General features: G+C 42.4%; 1 protein-coding gene across 3 annotated transcripts in view; it reads left to right on the top strand.

The window, feature by feature from the left end:
* LOC106580375 (tetratricopeptide repeat protein 28) overlaps positions 1–15686 on the top strand; it is a 330699-nt gene that overhangs the window by 208330 nt on the left and 106683 nt on the right. For all 3 annotated transcript variants that reach the window (XM_014161360.2, XM_014161361.2, XM_014161362.2), the window contains one exon: positions 10522–10669. In XM_014161360.2, coding sequence (XP_014016835.1) covers positions 10522–10669 — 148 coding nt within the window. The remainder of the gene's footprint in view (positions 1–10521; positions 10670–15686) is intronic.

Here is a 15686-nt window from a genome sequence, read left to right as displayed (position 1 = left end):
GAAAAGGCCTCTTAGATGCTAATCACATATTATCTTCCGTGTCACTTTTGGAAGCTGCTAGCTACTGTAGTCAGCATATCCTCAGTGGGAAGGGAGTAGCCCAGACTGGCTGCAGGTTAACCTCTTAGAATTACATATAGTACACCTAGCCTCTTAGAATTCCATATCCAGTGCCTTCAGAAAGTATTCCTAAAACAAGATGGCGCCGACAGAGATGGTCGACTCACTTCAAGTCCTTAGGAAACTATGCAGTAATTCGTTTTTTAAAGTATTATTTCTTACGTTGTTAGCCCAGAAAATCTTAAGTCTTATTACATACAGCCAGGATGAACTATTGGATATAAGAGCGACGTCAACTTACCAACATTACGACCAGAAATAAGACTTTCCCGAAGCGGATCCTTTGTTCAGACCTCCACCCTGGACATTGGATCTAATCCCAGAGGCCGACCCAAAACAAAGTTGTCGCCGCAGGAGAGGCAGACGGAGCGGCCTCCTGGTCAGACGTAGAAGGCGAGCACAACACCCACCGCTTCCGAGTATATTAGTCGCAAATGTCCAGTCTCTAGACAACAAGGTGGATGAAATTAGGGCACAAGTTGCCTTCCAGAGAGACATCAGAGATTGAAACATTCTCTGTTTCACAGAAACATGGCTCACTCGGGAAATGTTGTCAGAGTCGGTACAGCCACCGGGTTTCTTCATGCGTTTTGCCGACAGAAACAAACATCTCTCTGGTAAAAAGAAGGGCAGGGGTGTATGCCTCATGATTATCGACTCATGGTGTAACAATAACAACATACAGGAACTGAAGTCTTTTTGTTCACCTGATCTAGAATTCCTTACAATCAAATGCCGACTGCATCTCCCAAGAGAATTCTCTTCGATTATAGCCACAGCCGTGTATATCCCCCCCCAAGCAGATACCTCGACGGCACTGAAAGAACTTCTCTGGACTCTATGTAAACTGGAAACCATATATCCTGAGACTGCATTTATTGTAGCTGGGGATTTTAACAAAGCTAATTTCAGAGCAAGGCTACCTAAATTCTACCAACACATTGACTGTAGTACCCGCTCGAGCAAAACACTAGACCACTGCTACTCTAAATTCTGCGATGCATACAAGGCCCTCCCCCGCCCTTACTTCGGGAAATCCGACCACAACTCCATCTTGCTAGTACTGTCCTATAGGCAGAAGCTCAAACAGGATGTACCCATGACTAGAATCATTCAATGCTGGTCTGACCAATCGGAATCCACGCTTCAAAATTGTTTTGATCACGTGGACTGGAAAATGTTCCGTGAAGCCTCAGACAATAACATTGATTTATACACCGACTCGGTGAGTGAGTTTATTAGGAAGTGCATTGGAGATGTTGTACCCACTGTGACTACTAAAACCTACCCCAACCAGAAACCGTGGATAGACGGCGGTATTTGCGCAAAACTGAAAGCGTGACCCACCGCATTCAACCATGGAAAGAGGTCGGGGAATATGGCCGAATATAAACAGTGTAGTTATTCCCTCTACAAGGCAATCAAACAAGCGAAATGTCGGTATAGGGACAAAATGGAGTCGCAATTCAACGGCCCCCACATGACACGTATATGGCAGGGTCTACAGGCAATTAAGGACTACAAAAAAGAAAACCAGCCACGTCACGGACACTGACGTCTTGCTTACAGACAAGCTAAACACCTTTTTTTGCCCACTTTGAGGATAATACAGTGCCACTGATGCGGCCTGCTACCAAGGACTGCGGGCCCCCCCTCTCCGTGGCCAACGGGAGTAAAAAATGTAAACACGTTAACCCTTGCAAGACTGCTGGCCCAGACGGCATCCCTAGCCGCGTCCTCAGAGCATGTGCAGACCAGCTGGCTGGTGTGTTTACGAAAATATTAAATCGCTCCCTATCCTAGTCTGCTGTCCCCACATACTTCAAGATGGCCACCATTGTTCCTGTACTGAAGAAGGCAAAGATAACTGAACTAACTGCACTCACTTCTGTCATCATGAAGTGCTTTTAGTGAATAGTCAAGGACCATATCACCTCCACATTACCTGCCACCCTAGACCTACTTCAGTTTGCATACCGCCCCAACAGGTGCACAGACGATGCAATCGCCATCATACTGCACACTGCCCTAACTCATCTGGACAAGAGGAATACCTATATAAGAATGCTGTTCATTGACTACAGCTCAGCATTCAACACCATAGTACCCTCCAAGCTCATCATTAAGTTTATGGCCCTGGGTCTCAACCCTGCCCTGTGCAACTACAACAGTAGTGGGCTTGATTACCAACAACGACGAGACAGCCTACAGGGAGGAGGTGAGGGCACTTGGAGGGTGGTGTCAGGAAAATAACCTCTCACTCAACGTCAACAAAACAAAGGAGATGATTGTGGACTTCAGGAAACAGCAGAGGGAGCACCCCCCTATCCACATCAACGGGACAGTAGTGGAGAATGTGGAAAGTTTTAAGTTCCTCGGTGTACACATCACGGACAAACTGAAATGGTCCACCCTCACAGACAGCGTGGCGAAGAAGGCGCAATAGCGCCTCTTCAGACTCAGGAGGCTGAAGAAATGTGGCTTGTCACCTAAAACCCTCATAAACTTTTACAAATGCACAATCGAGAGCATCCTGTCGGGCTGTATCACCGCATGTTACGGCAACTGCACCGCCCTCATCCGCAAGGCTCTCCAGAGGGTAATGCGGTCTGCACAACGCATCACCGGGGCAAACTACCTGCCCTCAGGACACCTACAGCACCCAATGTCACAGGAAGGCCTAAAGATCATCAAGGACAATAACCACCAGAGCCACTGCCTGTTCACCCCGCTATCATCCAGAAGGTGAGGTCAGTACAGCTGCATCAAAGCTGGGACCGAGAGACTGAAAAATAGCTTCTATCTCAAGGCCATCAGTCTGTTAAACAGCCATCACTAACATAGAGAGGCTGCTGCCAACATACAGACCGAAATCACTGGCCACTTTAATAAATGGATTTAATAAAGGTATCACTAGTCACTTTAAATAATGCCACTTTAATAATGTTTACATATACTACATTACTCATCTCATATGTGTATACTGTATTTCATACCATCTATTGCATCTTGCCTATGCCGCACGGCCATTGCTCATCCATATATTTAGATGGACATATTCTTATTCCATCTTTTTAAGGTAGTTGTATAAGGTAGTTGTTGCGAATTTGTTAGATTACGTGTTAGATATTACTGCATATTACTGTCGGAACTAGAAGCACAAGCTTTTCGCTACACTCACATTAACATCTGCTAACCATGTGTATGTGACAAATAACATTTGATTTGATACCCCTTGACTTATTCCACATTTTGTTGTGTTACAGCCTGAATTCAAAATTGTTAAAAAAAATATCTACACACAATACCCCATAAAGTGAAGAAAGTGAAAACATGTTTTTAGAAATGTTTGCTAATTTATTGAAAATTAAATGCTCTCATTTACACTACTGTTCAAAAGTTTGGGGTCACTGTTTTTGAAAGTTGTTTTTTGTCCATTAAAATAACATCAAATTGATCAGAAATACAGTGTAGACATTGTTAATGTTGTAAATGACTATTGTAGCTGGAAACGACAGATTTTTTATGGAATATCTACATAGGCGTACAGAGGCCCATTATCAGCAACCATCACACCGTGCTTCACGTTATGGATGGTGTTAGATGGGCTATGAGCTGTGCCTGGTGTTCTCTAGACACAGAGCTTTGCATTCAGGCCAAAGAACAACATTTTGGTCTCATCAGACCACAGAATATTTTGCCTTATGCTCTGTCTTTCACGTGCCTTTTTGCAAACTCCAGGCTTGCTGTCATGTGACTTTGTCTCAGGAGTGGCTTCCATCTGGCCACTCTCTCATAAAGCCCAGATTGGTGAAGTGCTGTAGAAACTTCCTTCTGGCAGGTTCTCCCATCTCTGTAGTTCTGTCAAAGTAGTCATTGGGTTCTTGGTCACCTCCCTGACCAAGGTCCTTCTTGTCCGGTTGCTCAGTTTGGTAGGACCAGCTCTAGGCAGAATCTGGGTAGTTCCATATTTTTTCCATTTCCCAATGATGGAGACCACTGTGCTCTTGGAAACTTTTAACACTCTAGGAATTGTTTTATACCCTTCCCCCAATATACAGTACCAGTCAAAAGTTTTTCTTTATTTTTACTATTTTCTACATTGTAGAATAATAGTGAAGACATCAAAACTATGAAATAACACATATGGAATCATGTAGTAACCAAAAAAGTGTTTAACAAATCAAAATATATTTTATATTTCAGATTCTTCAAAGTAGAAGATTTTGATATGTTTAACCTGTTAGGGCTAGGGGGCAGTATTTGCACGGCTGGATAAAAAAAATGTACCCGATTTAATCTGGTTACTAATCCTACCCAGTAACTAGAATATGCATATACTTATTATATATGGATAGAAAACACTCTAAAGTTTCTAAAACTGTTTGAATGGTGTCTGTGAGTATAACAGAACTCATTTGGCAGGCAAAACCCTGAGACATTTTCTGACAGGAAGTGGATACCTGATGTGTTGTATTACCTTTAAACCTATCCCATTGAAAAACACAGGGGCTGAGGAATATTTTGGCACTTCCTATTGCTTCCACTAGATGTCACCAGCCTTTACAAAGTGTTTTGAGTCTTCTGGAGGGAGATCTGACCGAACAAGAGCCATGGAACGATGATGGCCCATTAGACACCTGGCGCGCGAGTTCATGTTGGGTACCCTCGTTCCAATACGTTATAAAAGAGTATGCATTCGTCCACCTTGAATATTATTCATGTTCTGGTTAAAAAAGGCCCTAATGATTTATGCTATACAACGTTTGACATGTTTGAACGAACGTAAATATATTTTTTCCCCTCGTTCATGACGAGAAGTCCGGCTGGCTTAGATCATGTGCTAACAAGACGGAGATTTTTGGACATAAATGATGAGCTTTTTTGAACAAAACTACATTCGTTATGGACCTGTGATACCTGGAAGTGACATCTGATGAAGAGAATCAAAGGTAATGGATTATTTACATAGTATTTTCGATTTTAGATCTCCCCAACATGACGTCTAGTCTGTATCGCAACGCGTATTTTTCTGGGCGCAGTGCTCAGATTATTGCAAAGTGTGATTTCCCAGTAAGGTTATTTTTAAATCTGGCAAGTTGATTGCGTTCAAGAGATGTAAATCTATAATTCTTTAAATGACAATATAATATTTTACCAATGTTTTCTAATTTTAATTATTTAATTTGTGGTGTTGACTTGACTGCCGGTTATTGGAGGGAAACGATTTCCTCAACATCAATGCCATAGTAAAACGCTGTTTTTGGATATAAATATGAACTTGATAGAACTAAAAATGCATGCATTGTCTAACATAATGTCCTAGGAGTGTCATCTGATGGAGATTGTAAAAGGTTAGTGCATCATTTTAGCTGGTTTTATGGTTTTGGTGACCCTGTCTTTGAATTGACAAAACATTACACACAACTCTTGTAAATGTACTGTCCTAACATACTCTAAATTTATGCTTTCGCCGTAAAACCTTTTTGAAATCGTAAAACGTGGTTAGATTAAGGAGATGTTTATCTTTCAAAGGGTGTAAAATAGTTGTATGTTTGAAAAATTTGAATTTTGACATTTATTTGGATTCAAATTTGCCGCTCTTTAAATGCACCTGCTGTTGATGGAGTGCACCACGGGTGGGACGCTAGCGTCCCACCTAGCCCATAGAGGTTAACGCTTTTTTGGTTACTACATGATTCCATATGTGTTATTTCATAGTTTTGATGTCTTCACAATTGTTCTACAATGTAGAAAATAGTAAAAATAATGAAAAACCCTTGAATGAGTAGGTGTGTCCAAACTTGTGACTGGTACTGTGTGCCTCATCACAATTCTACCTTGGAGATCTACAGACAGTTCTTTGGACTTCCTGATATAGTTCCTGCTCTGACATGCACTGTCAACTGTGGGACTTATATAGACACGTGTGTTTCTTTCTAAATCATGGCCAAACAATTGAATTAGCCACAGGTGGACTCCAATCAAGTTGTAGTGAGGATGATCAAAGGAAATCGGATGCTCCTGAGCTCAATTTGGAGTGTCATAGCAAAGGGGTGTGAATATTTATGTAAATGAGACATTTCTGTATTTCATTTTCAATACATTTGCAAACATTTCCAAAAACATGTTTACACTTTGTCATTATGGGGTATTGTGTGTAGATGGGTGAGAAGAAAAAAAGTTTTAATCCATTTTGAATTAACGCTGTAACACAACAAAATGTGGAATAAGTCAATGGGTATGAATACTTTCTGAACGCACTGTACATACATATATTACACACAGCCTCTTAGAAAATTCACAAATCAACATGATTGGAGGTACACAACATAATCCCCGCCTCTTGTCATGAGCTGTTACCGAGAACCACATACCAGAGTTTTTACAGTGTTATTAGCAACTGAGTTTTCTGAGTATTTTCCATTAGACTTAAAATATGTCAGATTGACTAAGTTTGTAGGTGCAACAGTTTTTATTAAATGTATAATTTAACATGCACATTTACGTCCTTTAAGAACCAATGATGTGCCAATCCCTCAGCCATAGTTATAACAGGCAATATCTGCTCTGCTCCATTCAGAATCACTAGAAGCTGCAGACAAGGCGATCCACTTTCCGCTTTGCTATTCTTATTGTCCATGGAACCCCTGGCCCAGGCAATTCATCAATCGAAGGATATAACACTAATTTCTGATCACTTCATCTCACTATACGCAGACAATATTTTACAATATCTAGACAATGTATCTCAATCGCTCCCAAATGCATTGAAGGTCATAGATAAATGAATCTGATAAATTAAAATGACAAAATGAATCTAACCAAATCAGCCCTACTGCCGCTCAAGACCCCGATGGAGGACTCCATCTCTACTTATGGAATCCCAATCGTTTCCCGTTTAACTATTTGGGTGTAGATATATTTCCTTCCTAAGATAAAAACGATTGCCAGAAACCATAACAGCACACTCAATTCAATCCGACCTCAGTACATGGAATAATATCCCAGTTGCTTTAACCGGCAGAATATCTACTGTCAAAATGTATATATTGCCTCGGCAAATTTTCTATAGTTCAGTGCTTCCCATGGCTCTCCCTTCTGGCTATTGGGATAAAATTCATTGTGCGGTTTCAAAATGTATGTAGAAATGTAAACAATCGCAGATAAAATTAACACATTTATAGAGGAAAAGACGTAAGAGGACTATTCATACCAAACTTTAAATTGTATTTCCAGGCAATAGCATTTCACCCCATCCTAAATCTCTATGTTTGTCCTGTACAACCATGGTCCTTCCGCATGGTGCTGAAATTCATACTCAACTCAGCGCAAATACCCTTGTTCCAATTGGATCTCAGCTTGCGTAGTACGTCAAGGCCAGTACGTCTACAGTTGAGCAACACAAAGCCAGTATGTGTCCAGTTGAGCAACACAAATTAGGAAAAAGTCAGTAGTTGTATTTGATCAAATGTTTTATTAAAAGTATGAAGTTCAGCACCACGCGGAAGGACCGCAGTTGTACAGGACAAACATAGGTACTGTTAAGAATTTTCCGAATTGAAATTTTTACAAGTATCGACTGATGGTGACTCAATGTTGTTGCTAGCAAATCACACGACCAATTATCAAAACTCAACTCTGCCTTGAAATAAGAGAACGGAGTTGAGCATTCCTCAGCTATTCCGAAGGGAACACTTTAGTGTAACTTTTGCATTGGTTATATCATCCCAGATCTGCGGGTGGATTTAATGATTTGGCTGGAGTAGGCTGTGAGCTGGGCTGCAGTGCTTATTAAGGGCATGGAGCTGAGCAGAGCTGGGTTCTGTTCAGTTTTGTACTAGGATTTGTCCCAGATCAGCCTTGGGACACAAACATAGTTAGATACAGACAGACAGTGTCACTTTTGGAATCTGCTAGCTAGCCTGGTCTCCCTGTCAGACAGCAGGTTAGCCTGGTCTCCCAGTCCTAGTCAGAAACTCAGACATTCCCAGTAGAGGGGCTTTGGGGAGGGAAAGGAAGCTGTTATCCTGCATGTTGGGTTTAGTGCAAATGGCTGGATATGTATTATGTTGGACGAGGGTTGTATTGTGTAGTGTTGTATTACTGAAATCTGTATTATGGCTTAGTCTGGGCTGTTGGAAGGGGAACACTGTATTGTAACTTTTTGTATTGTTTATATCATCCCAAACATGGGGGGGTTAGAATGGATCAGAGCTGAGCAGGGCTGAGATCTGTTCTGTTTTGGGATTGGTCTCAGATCAGCCTTGGGACACAAACATAGTCGGAGACGGATAGAGACAGACAAATAGAGACAGACACATAGAGACAGACAGATAGAGACAGACAGTCAGGCCAGGAAACAGCTCTGTCTCTACAGGCTACACTTAGACAGGGGAGAGGCTGCTGTCATTGGAAACCTTTTGGTGAAATGTTGGTTCTCTTTATTATACTATTGGTTTTGGGTAATGGACATTGTATTTGTTTTGCCCACACACACACACACACACACACACACACACACACACACACACACACACACACACACACACAATCCATTGTGGAGTGTCAGTATCAGATATGGCTGTGGCCACATGATCTGTGCCTTTCACTGCTGTTAAATCACACTTCAACCACCATGTGACTGACTGGCTATCTGGGAGCAGTGGGAACAAACTGGTGGAAGATTCAACCACCATGTGACTGACTGGCTATCTGGGAGCAGTGGGAACAAACTGGTGGAAGATTCAACCACCATGTGACTGACTGGCTATCTGGGAGCAGTGGGAACAAACTGGTGGAAGATTCAACCACCATGTGACTGACTGGCTATCTGGGAGCAGTGGGAACAAACTGGTGGAAGATTCAACCACCATGTGACTGACTGGCTATCTGGGAGCAGTGGGAACAAACTGGTGGAAGATTCAACCACCATGTGACTGACTGGCTATCTGGGAGCAGTGGGAACAAACTGGTGGAAGATTCAACCACCATGTGACTGACTGGCTATCTGGGAGCAGTGGGAACAAACTGGTGGAAGAGGAGGAATTTTACTCGAGGGCTCCACACTATTGAAAGGCCCAGATGTCGACAAATAGGCCATGGCAGATTCAGGGTGGTAGTACATGTACTGTATGTCATTATAGCAAAACTGTGAAAAATAACATGGAGAGTCTGGATTATTTATGGCTATCCTTTTATGATGCTATAAAGTAACTCCATTATGTAGGCTAGCTCTCTCTCCCTCTCTAAGCTCTTTCAACGGAATCTAATAGAAATCCCTTTACTCTGGACTTGTGCGCAGACGATACCCACTGCAAACCAAAACCATTTGTGTGAATAGAAAACAATGGCATGCTCTTGAGAAATGCAACCGATGAGTGTGTACTGTATCATGTGCGTTTATGTAAAATTTATAATCCAATTAACAAGTACAGGAAACACAGTGATCGCTCTATTATGGGAATACAAAAGGAGAGTGGTGCCATGTACTCTGAAAACTGCTCATGTGAAAAAAAATGAAAGTGGCGTTAAATGAGTGTGTCTGGTAATGTGTTTGTTTGCAGCCCCATGCTGTGAAGCTAGATTGCAGTAGTGACTTCTCACTCTCAATTCAATTTCAATTTAAGGGCTTTATTGACATAGGAAACACATGTTTGCTTTGCCAAAGCAAGTAAAACGGATAAATAAACAATACAAAATATACAGTAAACATTACACTCACAAAAGTTCCAAAAGAATAAAGACATTTCAAATATTATGTCTATATACAGTGTTGTAATGATATACAAATAGTTAAAGTACAAAAGGGAAAACAAATAAACATAAATATAGGTTGTATTTACAATTATTTTTGTTCTTCACTGGTTGTCTTTTTCTTGTGGCAGCAGGTCACACATCTTGCTGCTGTGATTGCATACTGTGGTATTTCACCCAATAGATATGGGAGTTTATCAAAATTGGATTTGTTTTAGAATTCTTTGTGGGTTTGTGTAATCTGAGGGAAATATGTGTCTCTAATATGGTCATACATTTGTCAGGAGGTTAGGAAGTGCAGCTCAGTTTCCACCTTTTTGTGGGCAGTGTGCACATAGCCTGTCTTCACTTGAGAGCCAGGTCTGCCTACGGCGGCCTTTCTCAATAGCAAGGCTATGATCACTGAGTCTGTACATAGTCAAAGATTTCTTATATTTTGGGTCAGTCACAGTGATCAGGTATTCTGCCAGTGTGTGTGTACTCTCTGATTAGGGCCAAATAGCATTCTAGTTTGCTCAGTGTTTTTGTAAATTCTTTCCAATGTGTCAAGTAATTATCTTTTTGTTTTCCCATGATTTGATTGGGTCTAACTCTCTCTCTCTCTTTCTCTTTCCTTCCCTCTCCCTCTCTCTCTCCTCTCTACAGGCATACTTCCGACAGGGTGTTGCCCTTCAGTACCTTGGTCGCCATGCCGACGCGTTGGCCGCCTTCGCCTCGGGGCTGGCCCAAGACCCCAAGAGCCTGCAGCTACTGGTTGGCATGGTGGAGGCTGCCATGAAGTCCCCACTACGAGGTAACACTTCTGTCTTACTATCTCTCTCTGTTTTCTTCTCTGTCTTTCTAATGGTCAAAATGTCGCTAATCTCCATCCCCGTCAGTCAATTAATGTGTCAGTGTGACTCTAGCTGTCTGTCAGAGTGACTACTGTATGTCTTTACACTGTCTGTCTGTCTGTCTGTCTGTCTGTCTGTCTGTCTGTCTGTCTTCTGTTCTCTTTTTTTTCTCTTGCTGTCTGTCTGTCTTCTGTCTGTCTGTCTGTCTGTCTGTCTGTCTGTCTCTGTCTCTGTCTCTGTCTCTGTCTCTTCTCTTCTCTGTCTCTGTCTCTGTCTTGTCTCTGTCTCTTTCTGTCTCTGTCTCTGTCTCTGTCTCTGTCTCTGTCTCTGTCTCTGTCTCTGTCTCTGTCTCTGTCTCTGTCTCTGTCTCTGTCTCTGTCTCTGTCTCTGTCTCTGTCTCTGTCTCTGTGTATGTGTGACTGATTATCGGTCAGGCTGATCAGAAATATACTTATTTATCCTAATAATCATCCAACAATACAGTCCTTGTCTGCCCTTGATGAAGCCTATTTTCCAATGCCAAGTAGCTTAATATCCAGGCCTTTCAGTAAACTCTGTGACTTCCCTGCTCCATGATGTGTGAGAGAGATCAGAGAGAGTGGATCCACATGTCTGTGTTCTGTTCTGTTCAGAGAGGAGTCATTGTGTTTTAGGTTGCATGGAGCGCCTCTGTCAATCCCTGTTAGCGAAAGGCTGTATCTGAATACATGGAAAAAACAAGCACTGAGTGAAAAACCCATCTGAGGTACATTGATTACATAAACCTTGTCACTGGAAGCCTAACAGCAAAATGACTTGAGAGTGGGCCCAACACTAAACACTGTGGACCTGACTGGCCTCTCTCTCAGTAGAATAGGAGAAGCTCTTGGCCCAGGCTTTTTAAATCTCTTAATTGTTTACCACGTTTCCCATGGTGCCAGGGAGGGAAGCAGCTAGCGACGGAGGGAGGGAGCCAGTCCAAGGTTTGTTAGGGGGAGCTAGGTCGGGGGATTAAGAGCAATGATCCTCTCAGAGGGGCTCCTGGCATAGGGGGAAGATAATCAGCGTTACGCCAGCAAACAGGGAGGATAATCAGTGTTGTGCAGCCAAAACCCTGTGATAAGGAAAAGGTAGGAAAGCGTTGCTTTCTCTCGCTGAAGTCGAAGATGGCATGTTGCTGCCAGCCCGTCTTATCGTCCGTGTAACACACCCCTCCCAGGATTACCTGGGGATTACCAAACCCACTCATTTAATTTTCCCCTCGCTTGGAGTTTGGTGTCGCTAGGGTCTTACTAAACTTTTGCCCCAGCTAGTTAAATACAGAGTTGAAGTGTAATGAAGAAGATGAACAGAACACAGCCATGTGGATCCACTCTCTCTGATCTCTCTCACATACTGATGATATACAACTAGTATTAGTCAAGTAGCTACTTGTTGTTTTCAGGACAACACATACATCACATTCACTTTCATGTTTTTCTTTACATGTTGACTTTTTATTCTGTCATTGGGCATAGCGAGACAGATAAAGGTGTGCTCATTCAAACAGTGAACAAAGCACACAAATAATGAAAGCAAGAAAACATATTCAAGTCCTTTGTCTTCAAGGAGACAAAAAGTGTGTATAAAATTCCCCTGAAGCACACTATCACCACTGTTTGTGTTTACTTTACTTTAGTATAACAATGTTACATTCTCACATTGTCACTGTGGCTTTGCCAAACACTTTTCCCCACACGACGCAACACAGACGTTAGTTCCCTCTCTCTTCCTCGTATAGATCTGAAAGATTTTCCATGAGTCCAGAATTCTACTGTACTCTACGCCTTTGTGTTTCCCACAACAAAGAGCTTTCAAAGGAGGGGAAACTGCTCTCAGAAACCTCTGTATCCCCGGCTCTCTTCTCTGCCGCCTGTGATCATTATGTCAGCTTCGAACTCCTCAGATATCAAGGTTTTGATGCATCTTTTTTTCCTGCGGTGAATATCGCTGAGTGAGATGAAATGAGAGAAATCAAGCCCAATCAGTAGTCATTGTTGAGAGTAAATGGGCTTGGTTCTCTTCTGTTCTGTTTGTCCCGTAAACTTGGGCCGCAGGTAGCCTAGCGTTTAGAGTGTTGGGCCAGTAACCGAAAGGTTGCTAGTTTGAATCCCCGAGCTGACAAGATGAAACATCTGTTGATGTGCGTTTGAGCAAGGCACTTAACCCTCATTGCTCCGGGGTCGCCGTTGATAATGGTTGACCCTGGCCTCGACCCCAATCTCCGAGGGAGTCTCAGGGAGAGTTGGGATATGCAAAAAAACACATTTCAAGTTCACACATGCGTATAATACACACTTGTGCATGTGTGAAGTAGGACAAATATAAGAACCCACAAAATGATTATTATTATTATCTTGGACCAGCTCTGAAGTTCCCTGACTGAGCTCTTAGAGTTGGACGAGAGACAATGTCACCATAATAAACAATGTCACCATAATGATCATGATGATGAGAAAATATGGTACTTTCAGTATGTTCTTTTTAGTATGTAAGGAGATGCAGAAAAACAGACGTAGGATACAGGAGGACTTTAGCCCTCTCAGCAGTCAGCTCTCTGCCTCTTCACAGTCACAGACCCAAAGAAGAGAATGGCTCGTGAAATGGGAAGGTGAAATGAGTCATGGTTGTATTTAAAGGCAGGGGAAAACAGAATGTCCGCTACATGGGTTTGTAATGGTCACCAACCTCCCAGGGCCTCCCTTTTATGAGACCAAGCCTGAGAGCAGGAGAAGGAACTATATATGAATGTACTGTACCTGTTTATGTACATGTGGATGATATTTACTCCATGTTTGTAAAAGGATTGGTAATAATAGTACATGGGACTTATATAGGACTTTTCCATGAAACTAAACCGAGATATCAAAACAAGACAACGCCAGTCTAACAGCAGGAAGTAACAAAAACATGAAACAAAGAGAAGGGGACGAGCTTAAAGAAGAGGAAAGAATGTGATGTGTCAGTGTATGAGTGAGCGAGCAGGTGTTGTGTGTGTGTGTTTGGGATAGAGAGAGCGTGTGTGGGAGAGAGTGTCTGTGGGGAGGGGCTTAGAGGTAGGCCAAGGTGAAGAGGTTGGGCTTTAGGATGAACTGAAAGATGGTGATGGATTCAGAGTCACGGATGGTTGGAGGGAAGGAGTTCCAGAGTCTTGGATCATCCCTGGAGAAGGCCCTGTTGCTGAAACTCTGGAGCTTGGACTTGGGAAAGAGAGAGAATAAGACCGTGACAGAGAGAGAGAAAAAGAGAAAGATGGAGAGAGAGACAGAGAGACAGAGAGAGAAGATAGCAATGTTTGATTTATGACACTACTCTGTGTATCACTTTGAATACAATTACCAGCTATGAATGGATATGATATGCACAGTGTTTCTGCTAGCGTTACATTCTACCAACCGCTGGAACACAAGTGATGCACTTGAAATAGCATCATCAATTATATTTTTGAATGCTTGTGTGAAGACTATAGACGTGTATCATTTTGTGTGTGTGTGGTGAATATTAGTTTCAGTCTGGGTGGCTTGGTACTACCACCAGGCTATTCAGATAATGTTCATGTGTATTTTGTTGTTTGTAAGTGTTTGTCTGAACCAATGAGTGTCATGGTCTTTAAGTGCATGGGCATGACTGATACAGTAGCAGGCATATAGTACATCTGAATGCAGGCACGATCTGCCTTGTACAGGTACATTATTACAGAAAAACCTCTGTGGGGGAGGAGTTGACCTAATTAACTGCAACTCTGCTAAGAATATTTGCAGAAGGGGCACAGGTATATTTCATATTCCCCTTCATGTTCACACACTTGCACTCACATATACAGTACACACACTCACATATACAGTACACACACTCACACATACAGTACACACACGCAGGCAGGCACGCGCACACACACATACACACACGGGATGTCACCCCTGTCCCGTCCTCCTCCCTATCAGCCTCCCAATTTGCTGCCTGGCTGTCTGGCGGGCTGGCTGGCAGGCTGGCTGGCAGGCTGGCGGGTAATGTCAGTAATCTGGAGGGGCTGTGGATCCCAAACCTTGCGTTGCCCACCGTTGATTTATAGTATTGTGTGCATTTTCAGCCTTCCCAAAGGTCACCTTGTGTGTCTCCTCTCCGCTCTGCATTCCTCTGCCTCTCTCCCCTGTGTGTTACAGCAGCATGTTCACCATCACTCTTAACACTCACCGGCCCTCAAAACCCACTCAGGCTTTTCTTTTCTCTCTCAAACTGCAACATCGAATGAAAAAATGAAGAGACATAGAAATATAATTTCACTGTGCTGTCTTTGAAATTGCCTTGTATTAAATTGCCCATAATAGTGGTACCTGTGAATGGTGTATTCATTTGTTTGTCTTGTTGTCAGTGAAATCCATGTTCTAAAGCAATCACTCAGACAAGCTCAGCTCATTTAGCTAACAAAAGACACACTGATTGCTCTCCCTGAAACACAGTAGATGTGACGGTCATGGAATTTTGGATGACGGTTATTGGTCAGCCAAAATATATTAGACACGCATTTTCTTCTCTCCTCCGCTCCTGACTGCATGTGCTTCTGCTGCAGGGAGGGGGCATTGCCTGGGCAACTAAAGACTCGTCTGCTACAACACTTGCTTGTTTCAGCAAGGAGCAATAAAGTTTCATCATGTTGTAAGAGTCCATGTTACCGCTGAAAAAGACTCAACCGCACGAATGCCCCGTCCTGTCTTCAGTCAGCTGTTCGCTACACACAGAAGAAAAAAATAAATATATATACACTACCAGTCACAAGTTTGGACACACCTACTCATTCAAGGGTCTTTCTTTATTTTTTACTATTTCCTACATTGTAGAATAATAGTGAAGACATCAAAACCATGAAATAACACATACGGAATCATATTGTAACCAAAAAAGTGTTAAACAAATCAAAATATATTTTAGATTCTTCAAAGTAGCCACCCTTCACCTTGA

This window comes from Salmo salar, chromosome ssa20 (genome assembly GCF_905237065.1).
Source record: "Salmo salar chromosome ssa20, Ssal_v3.1, whole genome shotgun sequence".
Taxonomy (NCBI): domain Eukaryota; kingdom Metazoa; phylum Chordata; class Actinopteri; order Salmoniformes; family Salmonidae; genus Salmo; species Salmo salar.
The sequence above is the reverse complement of the archived record's forward strand: the minus strand, read 5'-3'. Positions and strand labels throughout refer to the sequence as shown.